This window comes from Sceloporus undulatus, chromosome 2, assembly GCF_019175285.1.
Source record: "Sceloporus undulatus isolate JIND9_A2432 ecotype Alabama chromosome 2, SceUnd_v1.1, whole genome shotgun sequence".
Taxonomy (NCBI): Eukaryota; Metazoa; Chordata; class Lepidosauria; order Squamata; family Phrynosomatidae; genus Sceloporus; species Sceloporus undulatus.
In genome coordinates, this window is record NC_056523.1 from 38,047,709 (window position 1) to 38,071,117 (window position 23,409).

General features: G+C 41.6%; 1 protein-coding gene across 2 annotated transcripts in view; it reads left to right on the plus strand.

Moving 5' to 3' along the window:
• PPP4R2 (protein phosphatase 4 regulatory subunit 2) overlaps nt 1–23,409 on the plus strand; it is a 44,161-nt gene that overhangs the window by 16,224 nt on the left and 4,528 nt on the right. For both annotated transcript variants that reach the window (XM_042451347.1, XM_042451348.1), the window contains 6 exons: nt 10,624–10,794; nt 14,363–14,456; nt 15,810–15,847; nt 19,520–19,594; nt 20,753–20,896; nt 22,743–23,011. In XM_042451347.1, the coding sequence (XP_042307281.1) occupies nt 10,624–10,794; nt 14,363–14,456; nt 15,810–15,847; nt 19,520–19,594; nt 20,753–20,896; nt 22,743–23,011 (791 nt within the window). The remainder of the gene's footprint in view (nt 1–10,623; nt 10,795–14,362; nt 14,457–15,809; nt 15,848–19,519; nt 19,595–20,752; nt 20,897–22,742; nt 23,012–23,409) is intronic.

The following is a 23,409-nucleotide window of genomic DNA, read 5'->3' on the forward strand; positions in this document are numbered from 1 at the left end:
GGAAAAGTCAGGAAGAAACTGCTAGACATAATAATCTAATAATAATAATAATAATAATATGTTTTTTTTCTCGACGCTATTCCGCAATGATCATAGCGTTCGTACGCATAAAAATTGCAATACAATACAAAAAATTGCAAGGCCTCTCTCCCCCCTCAAGATGGTTGTCGGGAGGAGGGCTCTTAGTCTTTCCAGGCCAGGCCGGTCTCTCCCCCTCAAGATGGTGGTCGGGGGAGGGCCTTAGTCTTCCAGGCCAGGCCGGTCTCTTTCCCTCAAGATGGTGGTCGGGGGGAGGGCTCTAGCCTTCCAGGCCAGGCCTCGGTCTCTCCCCTCAAGATGGGTCAGGGGGAGGCTCTAGGTCTTTCCAGGTCAGCCTGGTCTCTCCCCTCAAGATGGTGGTCGGGAGGAGGGCTCTTGTCTTCCGGCCAGGCCTGGTCTCTCCCCCTCAAGATGGTGGTCGGGAGGAGGGCTCTTAGTCTTTCCAGGCCCAGGCCTCGTCTCTCCCCCGCAAGATGTTGGAGGGGGGGGGCACATAACATGGCCACATAACCCGAAAAAACCCTCAAAAAAAACTATGGATGCCAGCCATGAAAGCCTTCGACTTCACAAATAAAATTTGTGTTTAGACATGGGTCCCATCTCCATCATATCTCATTACATATATGCAATATTCCCAAAAATACAAAGCACTTTTGGTCCCAAGCATTACTCTCTCTGTAATGATGAGCTACCGTATAGTACTGACATTTGGGAATCCCTGGTTAGAGTGAAAAGTAAGCGAATATCAACTGTTTAAAATATAGAATTGTTTAACATGAAAGTATCATGCCTACTTTGTAGAGTTGTGCAACTTAATTCTCCTACTCACATTACAAACACATAAAAAAATGTTTGCTTATCTGCTAGGGGAAATCCCTTTCCCTTAACTTCCCATTGAACTTGTTTGCCTAAATAAGTATGTAATGGCTTAATTATTTGAAGACCTTATCATAGATTTTGCTTGGGTTCTCTAGCAAAATGCCTAGTTGTAAACAGCACTATAAGTAAGTTTTGCAAGTTTTTCCATGTCGGTTTTCTAAGATGGAAAAAATTTAACATGGTTATGTCTTGATCAAATAGTGCATTGCAATGTGACAAGTTCCGTTAGTTCAAAATATGTATAGTAAATATTCAAGTGGTATTCTGTTCAAACTAAGACATAGGCTGGCTTCTTACTACATTCCTCCCTTCTTCTCATACAACTCCAAAAAACATTTTTATAACATTTCACATTCAGTTCTTTCCTCTAGATTTCAGTATGTGTTTCCAGATGGAGTTAAAATTAACCCATCTATTGAATTGCCATCTGCATCATGACTGCTGTCCTCTATGCTCCCAAAAGTTAGTAATATTGTTCACTTAGTAATATTATACTTGATGATGGATATTCCTGCTTTTTAAAAAAATGAAAGGCAAATATATGTTGACATTTGACAGTTAGTACAGTTGCACACCATTGTTAATATAAAGAGAGAAATAACAGAGTATGACTTGCCAAGAAGGAGAAAAATTGCATATAGTTCAGTGTTTCTATCATGAAAGTACAGTAGATTTCAAATCACATATCCCAGATGGAAGCTTTACTCTACCCTGTGGATTGTCTCTCTCGTTGATAATGCTATTATAAAAGTTTTACATTAGTTTAACAGCCCATAATATATTTTACTGAAGTAACAGTTGCTTATGAAGTAGAATTAAAAACTCTTGGAAAGAGAGTTCTAGATCTGCAGCCTGAGAATTTTTCCTGGATAGTAACATTGCATTTGAATTTTAACTGTTTGTAAATCACTGAGTTTTCCATGAAGCATATCAATGTAAACTAGATTCTTTGTATAATTGTGATGGCTATACCAACCATTTCTTGCTGATTCTGTGCTGAAAAAAAGTGTCATCAATGCCTCTAGACGAAGAATAATCATGTGAAAAAAGCTTCACAAATGGTGTTATAACCAGTTGTGGGGATTTAAAATATCATCTATACAGTGGTCCTTTGGCTTATGTGGGGGATCTGTTCCAGACCCCCCTGCAAACCAAAAAACGCATAAGCTTGAGTCCCATTGATCGAATGGGCTCGTGCTCGCAACGCGGGAAAGTGCATGTGCCATGGGCGTGTGCGCCACTCACTCTCCCATTGCGGCTTCTGCGTAAGGAGAGGCTGCGTATGGGCACCTGCCTATAGCGCAGGCACATGTATTCATGTTTATAATTGACCTCAGTTGAGTCAGAAGCAGGATTGGGCCAACATTATTGAATTTGCTATGACTTATGGATAAATGAAGGGTAAAACATAGGGATGTGTAAAAAGTATGTAAAGGTTGAAGTAATTCCAGGCTTAAATTTGATAATTTGCCTGATTTTAGCCCGATGCTGTAAATGCTGAAAAACATGCACAATATCTAACAAAACCTCCAAGCACTCACCTCACATAAACGAGACGGGAAAACTGAAAAAAGGTGGGAAAAGAGAGGGGGCCCGTGGAAATAACTAGAGATTTTAAGAGTTTGCCTCAGGTCCGGGAAAAGGCAGTTGGGGGATAAGGTTGGTGGTTGGTGATAAATGTCTAAAGGCTAGGGGGATTTGCAAGTTTTAGAAGAAGAGGAGGTGTATGTAGGGGTTGTGGAGTTGGTAGGGGGCGTGATGCAAATAGTGTGGAAATAATAGCAGAAGCCATGAAGGTCAGTCAAAAAGTGTGTGTCGTGCAAGGGGAAGGTGTTCAGGGTTAACTGAGGCAGCATTGGGTAGGTCCTCAGGGATTGGAGAGAGTATGGGAGCCGAGGGTGGGAAAAGCCTGTCCAAACCTGGGCAGGACTGGAGAGTATGAATAGTGGTGTCGAGGCAGAGTCAGTAGTGGTAGTAGTAGGGGAGAAAAATAAGATGGGGGGATGTTGAGTGCTTAATGGGACCATACGGAAGGGATGCTGCGTGCAATGTTGCCAACAGCCTCGAAGATAATCCAGAAATGTTTGTCCAAAACCGCTGAATCCCCCCAGATCACATGATATTCAGTCACAATTCCCGAAATTCCCATAATGTTAAAATGGCCCATGTTTTGCAATATAAACGTAACTAATTGAATAAAATAATTGTAACTTATTTCAACCCTCAAATCTCCATTGAACCAACAAAGAATCTTTCAGTCCTTTAATATATTTATTTTGACATGAAGGGGTTCAGGAGCTTTGTGCCAAATAGAAACGTGTTCGGCTGCAACGCACTGCAGAAAAAAATCCAGTTTGACACCCTTTTAATTGCCATGGCTCACTGCTAGGGATCCTGGGATTCTGTTTTCGGAGAGACATTAACCTCTCTCTCAGCAAACTCTGGTGTGACACAAAACTACATTCCCAGGATTTCATAGCACTGGGCCTGGCAGTTAAAACGAGTATGAAACTGGTTGTCTCTGGAGTCTGGAGTGAAGATGCAGCGTGAGTTGGGTCCAAGACACACTGCAGAAATAATCCAGTTTGAGACTGTTTTAATGCCCCTGGGTCAGTGCTAGGGAACCCTGGGAATTGTGTTTTGTGAGAAAGAGCTCTGGTGCCACATGAACTACAATTCCCAGGATTCCGTTAGCACGCGCAGAGGAGTTAAGGGTCACAAACTGATTATTTCTGCAGTGTTTTGGACCTTCTTTTTAAAAATGCTCAAGGTCATCCATACTGCAAGAATAATCCAGTTTGAGACGCTTTAACTGCCCTGGCTCAGTGCTAGGGAACCCGGGAATTGTAGTTTGTGAGAAAGGGCTCTGGTGCCACATGAACACAATTCCCATGCATCTGAGGAATACGCTTAAGTAGGAAAGCTATGCTGCCAACTTTCTTTCAGTGAGACTCAAGGTGCTACAAGATCCTTCTACATCACACATCATCATCATCATCATATATATCATATTAAATCGAAATGCAGTGTAGAAGTGGACTAAATTGGCAACCCTGATATCTGTAGACTCATTCTCTGGGGCTGTGATCTGGAAGCGTGGAGGCAATTTCCTTCTCAAACCAGGGAATCCTGGGAATTGTAGTTTGTTGTGACATGTTGAGACACTGCCAGGCTCCATGCATGAAATTCTGGGCTTGGTGGTTTGTTGTGCCCAGAATCCCATCATGCAGGGAGCCTTGCAGTTAGAAGCAGTGCCAAACTGGATTATTTCTGCAGTATGGTGGCTGGAAAAGGGAACGAGAGCCACCCAAACAAAATTCCGGGAGACAGGGGCAGCAGGGGTGCCAACTGACCAGGTGCTCTGCCCATGCTCAGAGGCATTTTATCACTAACACACCACACACACACACACACACACACACACTCAGGGACGTCACATTCACATCACACAACCAAATGGTCCTCCTCACAGTACAACAACGACCCTGAGAGTGGCTTGGGGCACTCTGCCCAAGCTCAAGAATTCAGAAATTCAAATGTCACCTTCAGGCACACACAGAAGTCCACAACACAAGCCATGATACCATGATCACAGTATTGCCTTTGTGTGCCTTAAACTTATGTCTTACTTGGAATCCAGGCAATTGGGATTAAGCCAGCCAAGATCCCTCACTCCCTGCCTCTCCCCAGCCACTGCAGCCACTTTGTTTCCCCTGGAGCCTGCGATGCCTGGGGCCTCCTTTCTCTTGGGTGGTCTCACTCTCTTTCTGCTGCCTTCCACATTTCCTAGCATTATTGGTTTTTTGTTTTTGTTTTGTTTTTGAGTGACTCATGTTGTCTCATGATGTGGCCAAAGCATGGCAGCCACAGTTTCGTTTTCTTGGCTTCTGGAGCGTTCTGGCTTGATCTGTTCTTTTGTTGTTGTTGTTATTCACCCTTGAACCCAATTATTTATTTTCTTTGTTGTCCAAGGTATCCTCTCCAGCATCACATCTTAAATGAATTGATCTTTTTTCTCACCATCTTCTTCAGATGTCACATCCATACTTGGTGATGGGGAATAGTATGGTTTGGACAATACTTACTTTAGAGATCAGTTGTATGTCTTTACTTTTTAGAATCTTTTCAAATCTTCCGTAGCTGTCCTTCCCATTCCTAGTCGTTTTCCTATTTATTATATACTTATTTCAAGTATATGCGGTAGGCTAATCATTGCCACCCCCCAAGGCAAATGGGAAAGAACTGTTTTTCTTTCTGTGAAATTTTATTGTAAAGCTGAGAAGCCTCCATGCAGCTTGGAGGTAGAGGTTGTGCCCACATGCCCTCCCCAAACTGCTGCCTCCTACCCTCAGTTGCCTAAAGAATAGGTAAGTAGCAGGAATCTTTGGTGCATTGTATGTGGCATGCATCTTGGGTGCTATATATGACCGTTTAGAATAGAGTCATGCATTATGCAGGATGTGGCCAAATTTTGGGTTAAGGTTGAAAAGCCAATGTGGTAGAGAAATCATTTGTGCTAATTTTTCTTTCATTAAAGTATAGCCCTCAGTTGCTGAATAAGCTACTGTGCTGTATTCTGTACATTCCTTTGTGAGACTTGATGCAGCATTGTTGTGTTGAAGCCATGGTAACAAGAAGAATGAAAACGTCAGTAGGCAGAATCAAGTTATGGGTGAAAGTTGTCAGCAAGGAAAACAGTTTTGCAACCAAACTGATAAAACTGCTAAGCTCACTTGGAGCTCAGACAGAAAATGGCAGTGCTTTAGAGTTTGCCTTCTTATAATAATTAATCTTTTGTAAACTGTCATGCAGTAGAAATCATACCACTGTGGCTTAAAGAGGTATGCTTTTTTTGAGATATTTTCCTTGCTTTTGAAAAGTCTTGGTGCATTTTTATTTGTTTGGGTTGCTCATTCCTACTGCACAAGATTCAAAACATGGTAGGATCCAATACTGTTGTACAGTTTTGGCATCATAGGTGTTGCCACTGCATTAGCAGTACTATCAATTTTCATCCAGATGCCTTACCGGCACTTCTAATAGTACTGTAGTTGCATTTGGTGAAAATAGTTTTCAAATAAGGAATACAACTTCTCCTGACAAAATATCAAGTTCAGTAAATGGATGTTTTAAAAGGTTTTGACAAATTAATAGAGAAGGCTAATAAGCTAGCATGGCATAGTAGTTTGAGTTTTAGACTAAGACTTTGGAGACCAGGGTTCAATTCCCCACTCAACCATGAAATCAATTCAAATGCTGGCAAAAAGCTGCTCCAGCAGCATCTAAATGCTGTGTCGCCAAAGTTCCAGAAGCCAGCTGCTGTGTGGGCAGCCGGGCAGCGTGAAGCCAGCTTCCGGGCATCATGGGGTGTTTGTTGTGCGTATGCCATGGCTCCCCCCCCCCCCCCAGTGGGCTGGAAGCCAGCTTTTCATGCCAGTCTTAACCGGCCCCTCTTAAGTGTGGTATCCAGGTTCAAATAGGTTCTTTAATTGATTTTTTTCCTGCAAATACAAAGAGAGTGAGAGAAAGCATAGAACCTAATAATATGTTAATCATAAGGATTAGTATAAGTTTATTATATATCCAGAAAATATTTAAGCCAGGTTGACATCAGTAAATATCCATTTTCCAGTGTATATAGGGCAGTAAGATCCTGATGTCATTGAACAATGGATGGTGAAAGTTGGGTTTTTTTTACCTTGGGGTACTTTAGCTAAAGGATTCAGTCTTGTTAAGCATCAGTTAAACACAAAATTATAGGTATAATTAAATGTAAGTGAAGATTTAAAAAATTTAAAAAATTTTCCTAATGCAAAATTGTTATGTTGTAAAATGTTTAGCCCCCAAAAAGCCACTGTTGGACACATCCATATCATTTATTTATTTATTTATTTATTTATTTATTTATTTATTATTTAGGTATTTATACCCTGCCCTTCAGCCCTAATGGCTCTCAGAGCGGCTTACAATTATTATTTTTAATCAGACAGTTCCTTGCCCTCAGGCATACAATCTAAAAGACACGAAACAAAAGGAGCAGGGAATGGTGGAGGGAAAGGGGATGAGGTCCAGTGGTTCTTCCTCTGAGGCCTGGACCAAGGCAGATGAATTGGAGGGAGGGCTCTTCCTTCTTCCAGGCTAGCCCTGATGGAGTTGGACCTACCTGGTGACCTCCCTCTCAGACCGCGGCTGGCATTTATGGAGGGCGGATCTCCTTCCTTCAGGCTAACCTGTGGAGCTGGACCTGCCTGGTGACCTCCCTCTCAGGCCGGCGGATGGCAGTTATGGAGGACAGAGTCTCCTTCCTTCAGCCCTGATGGAGCTGGACCTGCCTGGTGACCTCCCTCTCAGGCCGGCGGATGGCAGTTATGGAGGGCGGAGTCTCCTTCCTTCAGGCTAGCCCTGATGGAGCTGGACCTGCCTGGTGACCTCCCTCTCAGGCTGGCGGATGGCAGTTATGGAGGGCAGAGTCTCCTTCCTTCAGGCTAGTCCTGATGGAGCTGGACCTGCCTGGTGACCTCCCTCTCAGGCCGGCGGATGGCAGTTATGGAGGGCGGAGCTAGTCCAGATGGAGCTATCATATCATATCCAATGCACCTCCGTCATATGCCAGCGTCCTATACGCAGCTTTCAGCTGCGTAAGACAAGGACACACTGTACTTCAAAGAGGAATTTATTTCTTTAGATAGTCTATATTTACCTGGGCTAGCCAACATTTCCCTAAAAATATGTAGAGTGGCACCTTGTTACCTGCTGGGGTTTGGTTCCAGAATCCCCCGTGGATAACAAAATCCGTGGATGCTCAGGTCACATTAAATATAATGGCAGAGCGAAATGGTGTCCCTTATATCAAATGGAAAATTAAGATTTGCTTTTTGGAATGTATACTTTCTTGGAATATTTTCCAGCTGTGGATGCTTGAATCTGTGGATAAGGAGGGCCGACTATAGTGTTCTGTACACACAAATGTTAATTTTTGTTGAACCAACCACAATTTTAAATAGTGAAACACCAGCTATAGAAGCTAAAGCTATTGATTAACTTGTACAGTGAGACCTTGTTATCCGCTGGGGTTTGGTTCCAGGATCCCCCATGGATAACAAAATCCATGGGCACTGAAGTCCCATTAAATATAATGGCAGAGTAAAATGGTGTTCCTTAAATAAAATGGAAGAATCAAGGTTTGCCATTTAGAATTCATAGGGTTTAAAAAAAAATATTTTCAAGCTGTGGATGCTTGAATCTGTGCATAAAAAATCCGTAGGTAAGGAGAGCCGACTGTATAAGAAATTCTGATTCTTTATTCCACTTAAATCTGAGTTTGTTAACATAAGATTTGCAGCTTTCCAGCAACATGTTAAAATTGCAATTGTTGGTTTTGAGTTCTCAAAAGATGCAGTTGGTACATCCTGATAGTGTTCAGTTTCTTTGCCCTGAATTTGCATTACTAAATCTGACAGGTACTTTGTATTTTGATTTAACTTTTCTGAATACGGCTTTCGCATTCTGATTATCCAAGTTTGATATGTGCAGCTTTCTAAATACTGTATTAAATAAGCACTTCAGATTTAGCATGTTTTTTTAAATTGATTGTTTATTGTAGAACCTTCTAGTCTTAAACTATGGATCCCTTCTTAACATACTGAATTCATGCAGTTTTTTCTTTCACATTTTATCTGAAATAATCACACTCAGAGAACTTCGTTTAAGAAAAAGGAAATGGACAATGTAATTGGATTGGGTCCAGAAATGTCCTTTGTTAGCACAAAACATCTTCCTCTTGTAGAAGGACTGGTTTTATCTTGGTAGAAGAGTGTTATACTAGAAAAGAAATTCCAAATCCAAAGGGTGTGAACTTAGCAAGACTTGGAGCCGCCAGCTCTCATTTTTTTGTTTTGTTTTTTTGTTTATAGAATTTGTATAGTACAAACCATGCTTTCCTTGCTCAATCTTTTCTTATATTCCAGTGCAAAACACTTTAGTTGTACTGTACTGTGAAAAGTCTTCTATCTCATGTGTAAAATTTTACAGAAGAGCAGTAACACATTTTTTTCCCCCTTTACTCATAGTTCTTTGGATCCTATCCAGCATTTTATGTGTTGCTTTTTCCTTTATTTTTTGGCGACTGTAACTATACACTATTCAGGATGGTGTGCTACTGGATTTAGATTTATTCTGTCTGGTTAAGCTTTTGCAGTGGACTGCCAGTTTGTCACAAGAGGATGTTTCAGGAGGTATTGAAAGGTGTCCTGCACATTTTGCACAATATCAAGGTACAGTGTGCCTGAGCCATGCGCGGACACATTTTACGCGGCCTCCAGCCTATGCGGAAAAAACAATGGCGCGCGCCCCTATATTTCCCATGGGGCTCGAGCATAGGATTTTCTCTTACACAGGGGGAGCCAGAACAGATTCCCCGCATAAGGAGAGTGTCCACTGTATCTATTTGCAGACCTTAACCATTCTAATTTGCTTCTACTGGATAAGTGCTCTGATAATATCATCATTTTACCACATGCTGCAGTGCCAAACTAAGCTAGTGCCAAATCTATGTTTGTTTTTGGGTCCAGAACACTTTTTTAATCTTTTAATTATATTTGAGCATGACTGGGCTTTTGCATCGGGGTGGGGGGCAGTTTCCTGGAACCAACCCCTAGTGTATAGCAAGAACACACTGTATTAAAGGCCTGTGTTTTACATAATAAGTTATAGGCTGTGAAGAATTTATAGGTATCTCTAATAGCTTCCACTTTCGATATTTAAAAAAACAGCAAGAAATGAGCTCTGAGACATACTTCTTTAGTATTTGCATACCCGGGGGAGAAAGTTTCATTGAACAGCTGAGGAAAGCTGTGACAATTCTCAACTCACAGTGTATTCTCCCAAACCTCCAGCCCCAATATTGGCTCCACTTCTAGTTTTTAAAAGTGTTATAATTTTAAGCTTTGGTTATTACAGATTCATTGAATGTATAATGCCTGAAATTGCATGGGTGTGTACAGTACAGAGTAAAAGTCCATGCAGGTTTAGTTTATGCATGAGTAGATCTGAAGCATTTTATAAACAAGCCTTGACTATAGTGTGAATGACAACACGCTAATCTCACTTTCTCTCCTATCTTTCACTGACAGGCTGGCTGTGCTCTTCCACAAACTAGTTGTCCTTAACCCCAGTCCATTAGACCTATTCTACCACTACAGCTGCAGGAATGGGAAATGTTTCCCTAGTCCTTGGGGTTCACAGTAGGGTGTAAAAGTACAGCAAACTCAACTCCAAAGCAATGGGTGGTGGGCACGGATTTTGTTAGAGAACAGAAAGTACCATTAGCCACTTTCTCTGTGGTTTTTGCATCCCTGCTCAGCAGTCTTTTTTGATCTTTATTTTCAGCTGTCATTAATCCATTTAGTCCTGTCCCCCCCCCCCTTTATTCTTCTCACATTTGCATCTCTAGTTCCAGTTTTGGGGGTGTCATGGCAGAAAGTGCCCTGTTGAGTTAGTGATTTAGATTTTGTGTTTTGGCTCGCAGGCATAACATAAAATACATAATATAAATGGTTGGATCTCTGTTTTGTCTTGCTTGCCTGCAGGTAATTTTAAAGCTAACTCAGCTGTGCTTGCTTTATTGCTTTAATATAAATATGGCAAGCATGTGATTTTTTTTTTTTTGGTATGCTGTTAAGCAAGCTCTGTGTGTTTCTTTTTTAGGATTCAGTGGTCGCAGTTCAAAGGCTATTTTATTTTCAAATTGGAGAAAGTGATGGATGACTTCAGAACTTCTGCTCCTGAGCCAAGAGGCCCACCTAACCCCAATGTGGAGTATATTCCCTTTGAGGAGATGAAAGAACGTATTCTGAAAATAGTCACTGGCTTTAATGGGTATGCAATCTTACATCAATCCCTACTTGTTTTTTGGAATGCATGATTTATTATTCTTACCTTCATATTGTAGTAATTTTCAACCATATGTGCAACAAAATGAATCATTGCTATTAATAAATGTTTATTGGCAAAGTTCAAAGTACTGTAGGAAACTATCTGAATTCTCCTCGTACAAAAATCACTTACTTAACTCCTTTCAGCTCAGTTTGAGAAGAGTTGATGAGCTGATACTCTTTAAAGATTGTATTTTCTATTTTGCATGACAGCTTTTCAACAGTTTACTGGATGATTAAATTTCAAGGGAACATGATGTAAGCACAGAATATTTATTTTAACTACTAATTTTGCTGGAACTACTTTAAGTTGGAAAGTAATTGTTTTTTTGGTTTCTTTGACCCTCTCCAGACAGGCCCTTTGCAGTGCATCCACGACGTGCTAGGGTTGCCTCGGGGCAGCGCTTGCACATGCCCCGCAACCCTAGCACATCATCAGCGCGTTGCAGTTGCGCAGCACCATACAAACAGCACGTGCAATGATTACGTCACAGCGGCGGCGCCTACAGATGGCGCTGCGCAGCTGCAACGTAACAGAGCTGTCTCTGGCGCTTTGCAGTGCCACAAAAAGGAGCTGCTTTTTACAGCTCCTTTGCTGCGCAGCTGCTCAGTGCCGTATGTAGGCGGCAGCGCTCCAGTGCAGCAAAGAGAGGCGCCGAGGAGGTGCATCTTTTTGGCGGTCTGTACCCCACCTTTGTTTCATGCAGTTCAAAAATATGAATGTTCTAAAACACAGTGACTCTTAGTTTTAATGGTTAAGAAGAAGTTTTTTAAATACTTGTATATTCAAGCAGACATAATGGTGACATAATGGCCACATTCGTGGCAGGATTGGCCTTGATCCTGCCTGTGCAGACATGGATCTGGTCTGACCCCAGAGTAAAATAGCTCTGATTTTCCACAGTTTCTAAGAAACTCGTGCCAAAACCAGGCTGTTCAGACAGCGCCGCCCCCCCCCCCCCCCCGTCCTCCTCCCCCCCCCCCCACCCCACCCCGCCCCGGAGCCCCCCCCCCCACCCACCTGCCACATCTGATGTGGAAACAGAGTGCCTGGCAACGTATGTGTAGCTGTGTGCCCCGTTTCCATACCAGACAGGGCAACTGGGGCTTCTCAGATGGATTGGCTGCTGGAAAGGTAGAGAGGACCTCTAGGTCCTGGTTAGGTACGTGAATGAGTGTGTGAACACCTGCCCATCCTCACTCCAACCCAGGGAGAAGCTGGGTGAACACGGGCTATCCTTCCCCATCTGCTCATAGTTGGCTATGTTTTAATGTGGCTAGAAATCAGGAGCCAGTCTGGACTGTATGTCTCTTCCCTTTAATCGTGGTTAATACCATCCTTAAGCACAGTTAAGTATTAGTAGGATTTCTTGTATTCTACTGTCTGAAACCAACTTCAAATCTTGGTTTATGATGCTATTCAAATAAAGACCCATCATCACCTTAGGTATGGTGTTTTCTTTATGTTCTATGGGCATTTCTGAAGCTAGCTCACAATTGTTAATATAGGCAGGTTACAGACCGCCTCTTTGAGGCGGGCTGTACCCGCCCCTTTCCCTGCTGGATCGGGGCCTGAGCTGCTAGAACGGCAGCTGCTGAGGCCCCGATCCGCCGCTTTTCAGGCTGCGGGGAAGCAGCAAAACACCGCTTCCCCGCAGCCTGAAAAGGGGTGTCCTTGGGGCTTCAAGCCCCAAGGACACCCCGCGGCGGCGGGGAGGGGGAAAAAGGGGCCGCTTGGCCCCTTTCTCCCTTGCTTCGCTGGGCGCAGCTGTCTGAAGGCTGCACCCAGTGAAGCAAAGCGGCGCCGCGGACCAGGAAGGAGCTCCGAAACGGAGCTCCTTCCTGGTCCGTGGAAAGGGCGCCCTAGGCACCCTGCCGCCGATTGAGGACATCACGTCCGCGCCGCCCCGTCTACAGGCGACGCGGCCGTGACGTCCTCACAGCGGCAGCCGTATGGAAGGGCTGCCGCCGTTTAGTGCGTGACGAGCACGCACTAGGGTTAGGACAGTGCCGCCCTTTTGTAACCCTAGTGCGTGCTCATCACGCACTAAAGTGCCGGTCTGTAACCGGCCATAGTTAGCATGGATCTAGTGTTCAGTTTGTACTAGCTCAGCTGCAAGACATTAAATGCTCCCTTACTCAGGCAGGTGTTCGTGGCAGTTGAAGTCAAGTTCAGCTATGCTTCCCATTCACTCTTCTCTAGTTTTAGAAATCATACATTAATACTGAATTTTTTTATTGTGCTGGGCTTTTAATTATATAAATGTATACAGTCCGCCCTTGCCTTATGCGGGGGATCTGTTCTGGACTCCCCCGTGTAAGGCAAAAAACATGTATGCTCAAGCCCCATTAGTCATAGAATCATAGAATTGTAGAGTTTGAAGAGACCACTAGGGCCATACAGTCCAACCCCCTGCCATGCAGGAAATCCAAATCAAAGCATCCCCGACAGTTGGCCATCCAGCCTCTGTGTAAAGACCTTCAAGGAAGGAGACTCTATCACTTTCTGAGGGAGTGCGTTCCACTGTCGATCAGCCCTTACTGTCAGGAAGTTCCTCCTAATGTTGAGGTGGAATCTCTTTTCCTGTAGCTTGCATCCATTGTTCCGGGTTCTGTTCTCTGGAGCTGCAGAAAATAAGCTTGCTCCCTCCTCAACATGACATCCCTTCAAATATTTAAACAGGGCTATCATATCACCTCTTAACCTTCTATTCTCCAGGCTAAACATCCCCTAAACATAATGGGGCTTGTGCTTGCCTCACGCGCACACCACTCTCCCATTCTCCCGGCGGCTTCTGCATAAGCTCAAAGCTGCCTATAACAAGCCTGCATAAGCTCAAAGCTGCCTATAACGAATGCTATGAGTTGTAGTCCAACAACTGCAGCTTGGATGGCTCCAAAGTTCTCATCCCTGCTTTAAACTCTTACTACACTATTCCCTCAATTCACTGAGAATCAATTTAATCTCCAGTTTTTTTTAAAAAATGTTTTGAAAATGCTCATCTTACTCTCCCTTTGGAAAATTGCACTTCAGTTTATTTCCCCCAGGACTATTTTGATATATATTGCTGTACTAAAATGAATGTTTAGTAGTGTTAGAATGTTAGCCTTACCACTTTTTCATCCACATTCCTTTAGATATGGGGGAAATAACTGCTCAGGGAAGCCAGTGAGCAAACCTATCTATTGTATGATGCAGATCCTCAGTAGTTTGCTTCTCTGACCATACTAATGGCACATTGATAACTAAGTTTGTGTGAACCTTCTGGATTTCTTTCAACATCCTGAGGCATTTGGGAGTGAATTCATGGTCATAAGTGAGTCTATGATACTGCAGCACCATCTACTGCTTATTTATTTTGGTACATTTTTAGTGGTACTAAACAGGAGTGTCCAGTAACTGTGTAGTTACAGTACTCATGTACACTCACAAGACATTGTGTAAGATAGTAAAAGTTAAACTCCCCTCATTCTGTCAAAGCAAAATTTAACATCTTTGCATTTTGTTACAGTATCCCCTTTACTATACAGCGACTCTGTGAGCTGCTGACTGATCCAAGGAGGAATTACACAGGAACAGACAAATTTCTTAGAGGAGTTGAAAAGGTAACAGCTGCCTGCTAGCTGAATTTTTGTTTCGACTTAAACTGCAGTTACACTATATAACAAATAACAAGTTGAGTATCCCTTACCTGGAATTTGAATATCAAAAGTACAGTCTCCCCATCTTTTTCATGGAGGGTTCGTTCCAGACACACTCGTGAAAATGGAGTGTCGCTTATATTCAAGCCCCATAGGTTTGAATATAGGCACATGCCCCATTCGTTCTCCCCCATTCGTCCCTCATGCATAAGCGAGGGACGCAAGTCAAGACCGTGCAAATGGAGGGAGGACTGTACTCTGAAATCCAAAGCTTTTTGAACTACGACACAAGTAGCATTTTATGTACCCATATTCTGTTTTCAAGGATGGAGAGAGGCAATGTGAGGATCTCTGAAATGGCAGGAATAAATGCTTCCCACCATTTCACAGATCCTCAATCTCTCCCCAGCCTCATCATCTTTTTTTATATGTATGCAAATACTGATATTCCAAAATGCGGAAAAAAAATAATCCAAAATACTGAACACTTCCCAAGCATTTTGGATAAGGGATGCATAACTTGTAATTGAGATTTTAAAAATCAAAACAGATAATCTGTTGGAGGACATTATCAATGGCTAAATTTTATTCTCTTGAATGCCCCATAAGGAGAGCAGTTGGAGTAGCCATTCTCCTTTAGTTGGGGATATATCTTGAGTAGAGATTTAGAGTTTAAAATTATCTGCCTTCTCTTTTTTCCTTTCATGTTCTTCCATTCTTACTGTTCTATATACACAGTGACATAGGGGATGTTGATACATGTCCAGGCATGACCAAATTTGATAGCTGTGGCTCTCCAGCAAGAATTTGTGAAAATGTGCAGGGAAAAAGACTAAGTTTGTGTTTGAAGTGACTATTGACCATGTGATTCTCTCAGGTTGGATATTGTTACTTCCATGATACTGTGTTTGTAAACTGGGTTTTTGTATTCCTGCACATGGAATGTGTTTTGAACAGGAAAAATAGTATAATTTCAGATTCTTTTTATGGAATACATGGAAATTCTTTGTTTCCTGTTAAGGTTCTTCTCTTTTCTCCAGCTGCTGGTTGATTAGTTGTGGTGCCATGAAATGTTTGCAGACATTTAATAACACTTCAGGCACTTCAGATATTTTGTATTCTGAAGTTCTGTTACTTTGTTGGTATTATTCAAGAACTTTTAAAATAATTTGTCACCAGAAATCTGGTTAGCAGCTTCCACAGGGCCAAGAGGTCAGGTTGTTTGTATGTGTTGCAGAAAACCAATTGTCAGTCTTTCATTTTTGAAAACTCCAGGTATATTTATATTCTTTTGTTCTCTTTTCATTTGTTCCACAGAATGTCATGGTTGTCAGTTGTGTGTATCCATCTTCAGAGTGAGTACAATCTTTGCTTTTCTTGCAGTTTTTCAAACAAAGCTCATGGGAATTTTCTTCCATGTTTGAGATCACCACACTCTCTATAAAGTTAGTTGTGACTTATCAGTGCTCTTTCCTTTCTTTGAAAGGGATAAGCAATCATCATATTCTCACTAGGACTCCTAGCTGTGTAAGAAATTGTCCTGCTGGCATATAATATGGGGTCTTGCTAGAACAATAATTTGATATTGATTTATAGCCAACATGGCTGCATGCTATAATGAATTTAAAGTTAATAATTTTAAGTAATCGTTGTTGAAAGGATGCTGCATAAGATCATTCTGGGAAGAGACTGGGAAGAGTAGGCTGGAAAGATTGAGATCAGGCCCAAACAAATTGTAATTCAGGAATACTAAAGTATAGAATCCATCTTAGCTGGTTAGCCTGCAGGAGACCATAGTTGGCTCTTGTCAGGGTGATCCTGACAGGGTTTTAAATCAGGGGTAGGCAACCCTTTTGAGCTGGGGGCAGGTTGCTGTCCCTCAGGACAACTGGGGGGAAACAAAAAATAAATAATTAAATAATTTTTAAAAAATTTAAATAAATAAATAAACCAGGACAAATGTAGGACAAAATTTTCAAATGGAGGGCACTTTTTAAACAAAAAATGGAGGACACGCAAAAAAAATGCTGATTTTTTAAAAAATGTTAAGATAAATGCATGTTTCTGAGGCTTCTATAGACAATTGCCCCACCATGCCCCTCGCGTGAGACACCAAAGGCCCCAGCGGCAATCGGCGGCAGGACTGGGCTGGGGCCGGTCCCAAGGCCTCGCCGGGCCGCATCCGGCCCGTGGGCCGCAGGTTGCCTACCCCTGGTTTAAATAGTGAGGGACAGTAGAATAGCTTTCCAGCAGGCTTAGATGCAGTTATGTTTATGCCTTCTGAGCTAATTATAGTAATGAAAAGAGTACTGAAAAGCACGTCGTAAAGCAGAAAACAGTGAGGAGACAAGCTCCATGTGCTCTAGGATGGTCAACTGTTTATTCAGTGTTAAAAAGCCCAACACGTTTCCGCTACAATGAGAAAAGGCCTTCTTCAGGGTCTGGAAACAAGCACATATATTATAAATATTGAAAAGATAGGACTTCTGTTCTGCTGAAACCTAACTTTTATCTTGATGGCCAGTGTGAAGCTATGAAACACCGTGTCACCTTTCACAATGAAGTGGCTCCCATGGAAATGGAAGAAGTTTGAAGTTTCTGTTTTTCAGCAAACTTTATAGGAGTGGAGTTGTTATTAGTTCATAAGCCTAACTGGTAACTGCAGAGCTGGTTAAAATGCTAACTTGAAACTGGAAGAACCTAATAAGAACCAAGGTTGTACTTTAGAGGTAGATGTTTCCTTTCCATATAACCTAGAACTAGGCTCTTTCACACTACATAGTTACAGTGCTATGATTTCAGTTTAACTGCCAAAGCATCATCCTTTGGAATCCTGCAATTTGTAGTTTAGGGACGGTTATTTAGACTACTCAGCCAGAGAGCTCTAGTTCCTTACCAAACTACAGACACCAGCATTCCACAGGATGTTACCATAACAGTTAAAATGGAATGTACAGTCGGCCCTCCTTATCCATGGATATTTTTATCCATGGATTCAAGCACCCATGACTTGAAAATATTTTATTTTAAAAAGTATAAATTCCAAATAGTAAACCTTGGCTTTCTATTTTATATAAGGGACACCATTTTGCTATGCCATTATATTTAATGGGACTTGAGCACCCATGAATTTTGTTATCCACGGGCAATTCTGGAACCAAACTCTAATGGATAACAGGGTCCCACTGTAGTTACAATGGAATACATGTGTAATATTAAAAAAAGGCATTGGCGTGACATTTAAGGATCGAGTTTTGGAATTGCCTGAGGAACAGGCTAGGGAAGCAAATGCTAGAATGAATAAAACAATGAACATTTTGCAAGGTCATGCTTGATAGCAAAGGAAAATTGGAATAGTATCTGAGGAACCAAAAAAAATTGAATGTTCTTGAAAAGACCAGGAAACACAAATAAGGAAAGAGCTTGAATTGCATCTAAAGAATTAAATGTGGCAATGTTTAAAGCTGTGATTCTCTGGTATTACCATGGCATTGCATAATAGGTTTTTTTTTTAACACACAGCAGTCATCTTCATTTTATGCTTGCATTGTTATTACAGTTTTGCTCTAAGGGAGACAAGGGCAGATTAATATCTTGATGATGATCTGTATAGTTTCTAATTGGTCTAATCTGCACTGCACTGCACTTTATTCACAAAGTGCTCTCACCAGCAGAAGGAAATTCAGGTCCAGATATATACATGCAAGTAGTCAGAGACTTTAAATGTCAGTGACTTATTTTAATTAATTACGTAGCATTATTTGTTCCGAGGAATTGCATGCATTGCAGAAATAATGCAGTTTGGCATCACTTTAACTGCCATGGCTCAATACCCTGGGATTTGTAGTTCCTTGTGGCACCAGAGCCCTCCAACAGAGAAGGCTAAATATCTCACAAAACTGCAACCCTCAGAATTCCATAGCACTAAGGCATGACAGTTAAAACTGCATTATTTCTGCAGTGCAGATTAGACCATTGTATGCTATTTCCCAGAACAAATTATGCTACATAATTAATTAAAATAAGTCACTGACGTTTAAAGTCTCTGAGTACTTGCATGCATATACCTGGAACTGAATTTCCTTCTGCTGATGAGAGCACTTTGTGAGTAAAATCCTCTGGTGTAAACACATTTGCAAATGAAAAGTGGAGGGAAACAGTTTTCATTGATTTTTACCTTCACCATGCAACCCATTACTACCCAGAAAGTCTGCTCCAGAGGACTGGGATAACTGGGGAGTAGGAACTGGGTTCTCCCTCTTCTCTCTGCTTAGTTCTCTGCTGAACTGAGAGCCTTTCTGGCAGTGGAAGAAGCCATTCTGTTTATGGAAGGCACACTTTGCCCATATCTAGTTATGAACATACTTAGAAGTGGGTTTTTTGAAGGATTAGTCAATGAACTAATGAGATAAATGAGTTTGTTGAGTGTAGCACTGCAGAGGCACAAGCTCCATTACCCCATATAGTTTATAAAATTTGCAGAGTACATGATTGTCCACTTATATTGGTTAGCATGCATTTGGTTAAAGCACTGTACATAAAGAGAAAGCGCCAACTGTGTGGCTGCTTAAAACGTTACTTTATTGAGGTACACAGTTTGCAGTGATATGGAGGAAAGTGCTTGGTCAACGTAGTGAGCCATTTGCACATGAGCAGAATGCCATGAGGAACTGTATACATATTTAAATGGATAAGATCTTGCTGTTGTCCTGTATTTGCCAGGGCTTAATTGATCTTATGATACTGGAATGTTGGGAGCAGTGGGAATAAGAAATGACAGCTGATTAAAACAAAACAGTGTGTGGTGTTTCCCAATAAAAAGTACAGTTTTGTTTCTAAATTATTGTTTGTTTTACTAGTTAAACATGGTAGGCATTATGTCTCAGGGCAGAAGGTAAATAATAGCCTTACAAAAGTACTAATTTCAAAGATAAAGAATACTTAATGGGGTTTTGGAAGTCTGGACATTTTTAGCTGAAAGCAAGAAGAGTACTGTAGAAATCTTACAGCAATTTTATTTCTTGTAGAAAAAATAATTCCAACAGTTTAAACAGGATGAATGGTGTAATGTTTCCTGGAAACTCACCAAGTTATTCTGAAAGGTAAGAGAAGAGTGTTCTTAAACAGAGTATAACTGCAATGGAAAATGTAAGATGATGGCTTTAACATTTGTGTACCTAAATCTTTTTAACTTAGGGTATTTAAACACAATGTCAATACTTTGGATGAGCCCTCTTTTCAAAAAGATAACCTTTGTGGAGAGCTAGGTATATGCATTATTTTTGGCATCCATGTGGAAATGAAGCATGATTTATGTTTTTTCAGACAGGCCAAATTCTGTTAGTGATCTACACACCCGGAGATTTTCCTTATGCATGCAGATGTCCTTTTGCAGGTGCTCACTGAAAGTGTTGGCATTCTCTCCCTCCATCCAGAGTGCCAAAGCCCCTCCTGCTTACTGAAAGGTCCCTGAGGCCTCCCTGCACAGGCAAGTTGGCACAATCAGATAAGTATCTGGCTATGTCCCCATAGTCAGATGAAAAATGGTGACATCATTGCTGAGATCCACTGATGCCCTCCAAGGGTCTCAGTCCTGCTTTAATCATTTCATATCTGTCTATGGGGAGGGAGCCAGATGCTTCTTCAATTCAGCCTGCTTGCCGTGAAGCACGGAATGACTGTGCAGGCCAGCTTATGAGGCTTTTCAGTAGGGGGGGGGGCATATGGCTCAGCATAGTATAGGTCTGCATATGGATGTTTATACTGGGGGGATTTTGGATTGAAGCCAAAGTAAATTATTTATATTCTGTTAGATTACAAGAAATGGTAAAACATTATCTTTTAAAATAAACTTGTTGTACAACAATATTCAGTTAAACAGATAGAAAAACTTAAAAATTTGGGACAACAGCAATGAAATCACAACAAATGTAACAGATTTCATTGAATAGCATTTTGTTTGGTGTTCTAAATTTCCTAAAACAATTTCATTCTTTCCTAGACTTAATAGATTTGGGCTGAGGTCCTAAATTCACTTGTCATATAACAGTCTCATTAAATATATTGGAAGTTATTTTCGACTAGCCATGTTTAGGATTTTACTGTCAGATTCTCTTTGCTGTAGTAAATGATCTTATTCATTTCAGTCACATATAGTTTAATAATCTTTTTTTCAATTTTGTGTCAGATAAAAGAGCCAGTGGAAGACTGACATTCAAAACTGGATTAATCAAATGTAAGAATTTTCTTGTCCTTTGCAGATCCAACATAAATGGTCCTGGAACTCCCCGACCTGTAAATCGACCAAAAGTTTCTTTGTCACCTCCTATGACAACAAACGGTTTACCAGACAGTCCAGAAAATAAAGAGTCAGGACACCCACAAGCAGAGGACAAAATTAACAGGTTTGTAAGAGGTGTATATGTAGAAGTAGATTTCCTCAGCTTTTTGTTTGTTTGTTTCACAAAGACTTCTTTTGTAGTGTATACTCCACCAACACTTAGAGAAACTACTTTCTTTTTGCTGAGTACATGTGTCACTCGCATTCTGACAACTCACTTTTTCAAGTATTATAAACTATATGCAGAACCCATATATTTGACAGATGGTCTGCTCTTTTGACTTTGTGTCGAATTAATGGGTTTTGGTTATAATTTAGAATGAAAGAGCAAGTCATCAAAAAGAGCTGAAAGAATAGAGCTGGGGTCTGGGATGTGAAAGATGGGCACATTAAAAAGATGATGTGGGGCTAACAGCCTACAGTACCATCCTTACTTCTCTTACAGGTGCTAAGGCCAAGTTAAAGTTGGGAAATTAAAAAAGGGAAATGTAATCACACCTGATGTAATTTCCTCACTGCCCCCCTTTCCCCCGGGGTGGCTGTGGTTACTGCTTCTGCGCTTTCCTTCACTTCAGCCTGTCTTCCCCCATCTGTTGTGCTGGCTGAGCCAGGGGTGGGATAGATACTACCCCAGTTCTGCTTGCGCTGTGTATGTGTGTGTACGTGTGCACATGTGCATGGATGTTTCAGCCTATCCTGTCAGCCTCTGTCTCCCCCTAGCCAGTCTGCTCCCTTCAATCAGCCGCCATGAAGGAAAGCAGCAGAAGCAGCAGCAGTAAGCACAGCGGTGTTGCAGCAGCCTAGTGATGGGACAGATTGGCCAGGGTGGGGGGCAGAGAGGCTAACAGGACCATCAGAATCACACATGCAAACACACATAGGGTGACTAGACCTGGCTTGGTATTGCCCCCTACCTGCCCAGCCAGCATGAGGGCAGTGTGAGTAGTCAGCCTGTACCATTGGGGAGTGGTGGAGAGAGGAAAATACCACCTCCTGGGTTTAAGGGAAGGGTTTCTGTGTATGGAGCCTTTTCTTTTCTGGGAAAAGTTTGTCCTTTTCCTCCCCCCCCCCCCCCCCCCCCAACCGGGTCATGCAATGGACGAGAGCACAGAATGGTTCTGCATTTTTACAATTACCACTTTTTGATAGTGCTTTGGTCATTGACCTATTGACAATGTACACTCTGATATAGGCTGTCCCTCTATTTTAGTAGATGGACCTGTTTCATAAATAATCATTGCCTTGGGACACTAGGTTGCTGTTTATAAATGGTCTGCCTCAGAGTGATTTGATTGTTACTGTTAACATCAGTGAGGCTGAAAATACTGAAGAAATTTGTACAGTGGTACCCCGGGATACGAATGCGCCGGGTTACGAATTTTTCGGGATACGAAAAAATCCCATAGGGATTTATTGCTTCGGCTTACGAAGGTTTCTTCGGGTTACGAAAAAACCGCGGCGCTATTTTCCGCCACCGGAGGGCAGCAGAGAGCTATTTTTCCATTAGCGCCTATGGGAATTCGGCTTACGAAGGTATTTCGGGTTACGAAATTAACCGCGGAACGAATTAATTTCGTAACCCGGGGTACCACTGTAGTGTTAATTGAAGAACTAATTGCATTGGTTACTGAGAACCCAGTTTAATGTGAATGGTAACAGAGCTGTTTTGTCGCTGGTGGAGTCATTCATTCATCTGTGAATAACATCAAAAACAATTTTATGTCCTTTTTTCATTTCTTGTGATACAAGATTGGCCTTTTGGATTGTTTCTTGAAAGTTTAATTAACACAAACAAGTGGCCAAATTAGAGAAATTGTCTTTGCTTGAAGTCATCTCTGTAAGCTACAATGTGCTGGTGATCTCTTCATGTGAATATAAAGTTTTATATCAACACCATTTTTGTCTTTCAGTGAATCGGCAGCATCAGAGCCTGAAAGAATCCAAAGCAGCCCAGTAAAAAATAAGCACGTTGAAGAAGATCCAGCAGAAATTGAGGGCCGTGAGGTTAAAAGACTTAAATTTGACAAAGAGGAGGAAGTCACAGAAACTTCCAGTCAGAGTAGTTCCAGTGAAGCTTGTACAGCAATGGTGGAAGAGACTGAAACAACCTCTACATCTCAGGACAAAGAAAAAGAAACTATTTGTGTGAGGCAGCACTGTAAAGAAGAAGAGGAGGAAGGTAGTGCTTCACTGTCACTATTTGAGTCACTTTTTGTCTTTTCTGTTTGTGTGCTTAGAATATTAGTTAACTTTAAATTTTCTATCTAAAACTCCAAGGGTCAGATCCAGAATTAATAAAAGTATGCTCACTGAAATCAGTTACACACTACCTATTTATGCAAGTTTCATTGATATGAGTGGGTCAGCTTTAAGGTACATAAGTCAGGGTTCTGACCTTATATCAAACTAATTGAACTAATTCACATGAATATGGGCAGGCAGAAAACAATTTAAGTTGGAAACAGCTTAAATGCTGGTGGTATTAAATGGTCCTGCATTGGCAGTTTTCATGTAGACTTAAATCTGAAAATGAACTGGGATTACAAGGTATAAATATCAGAGTTTTTTAATAGACAA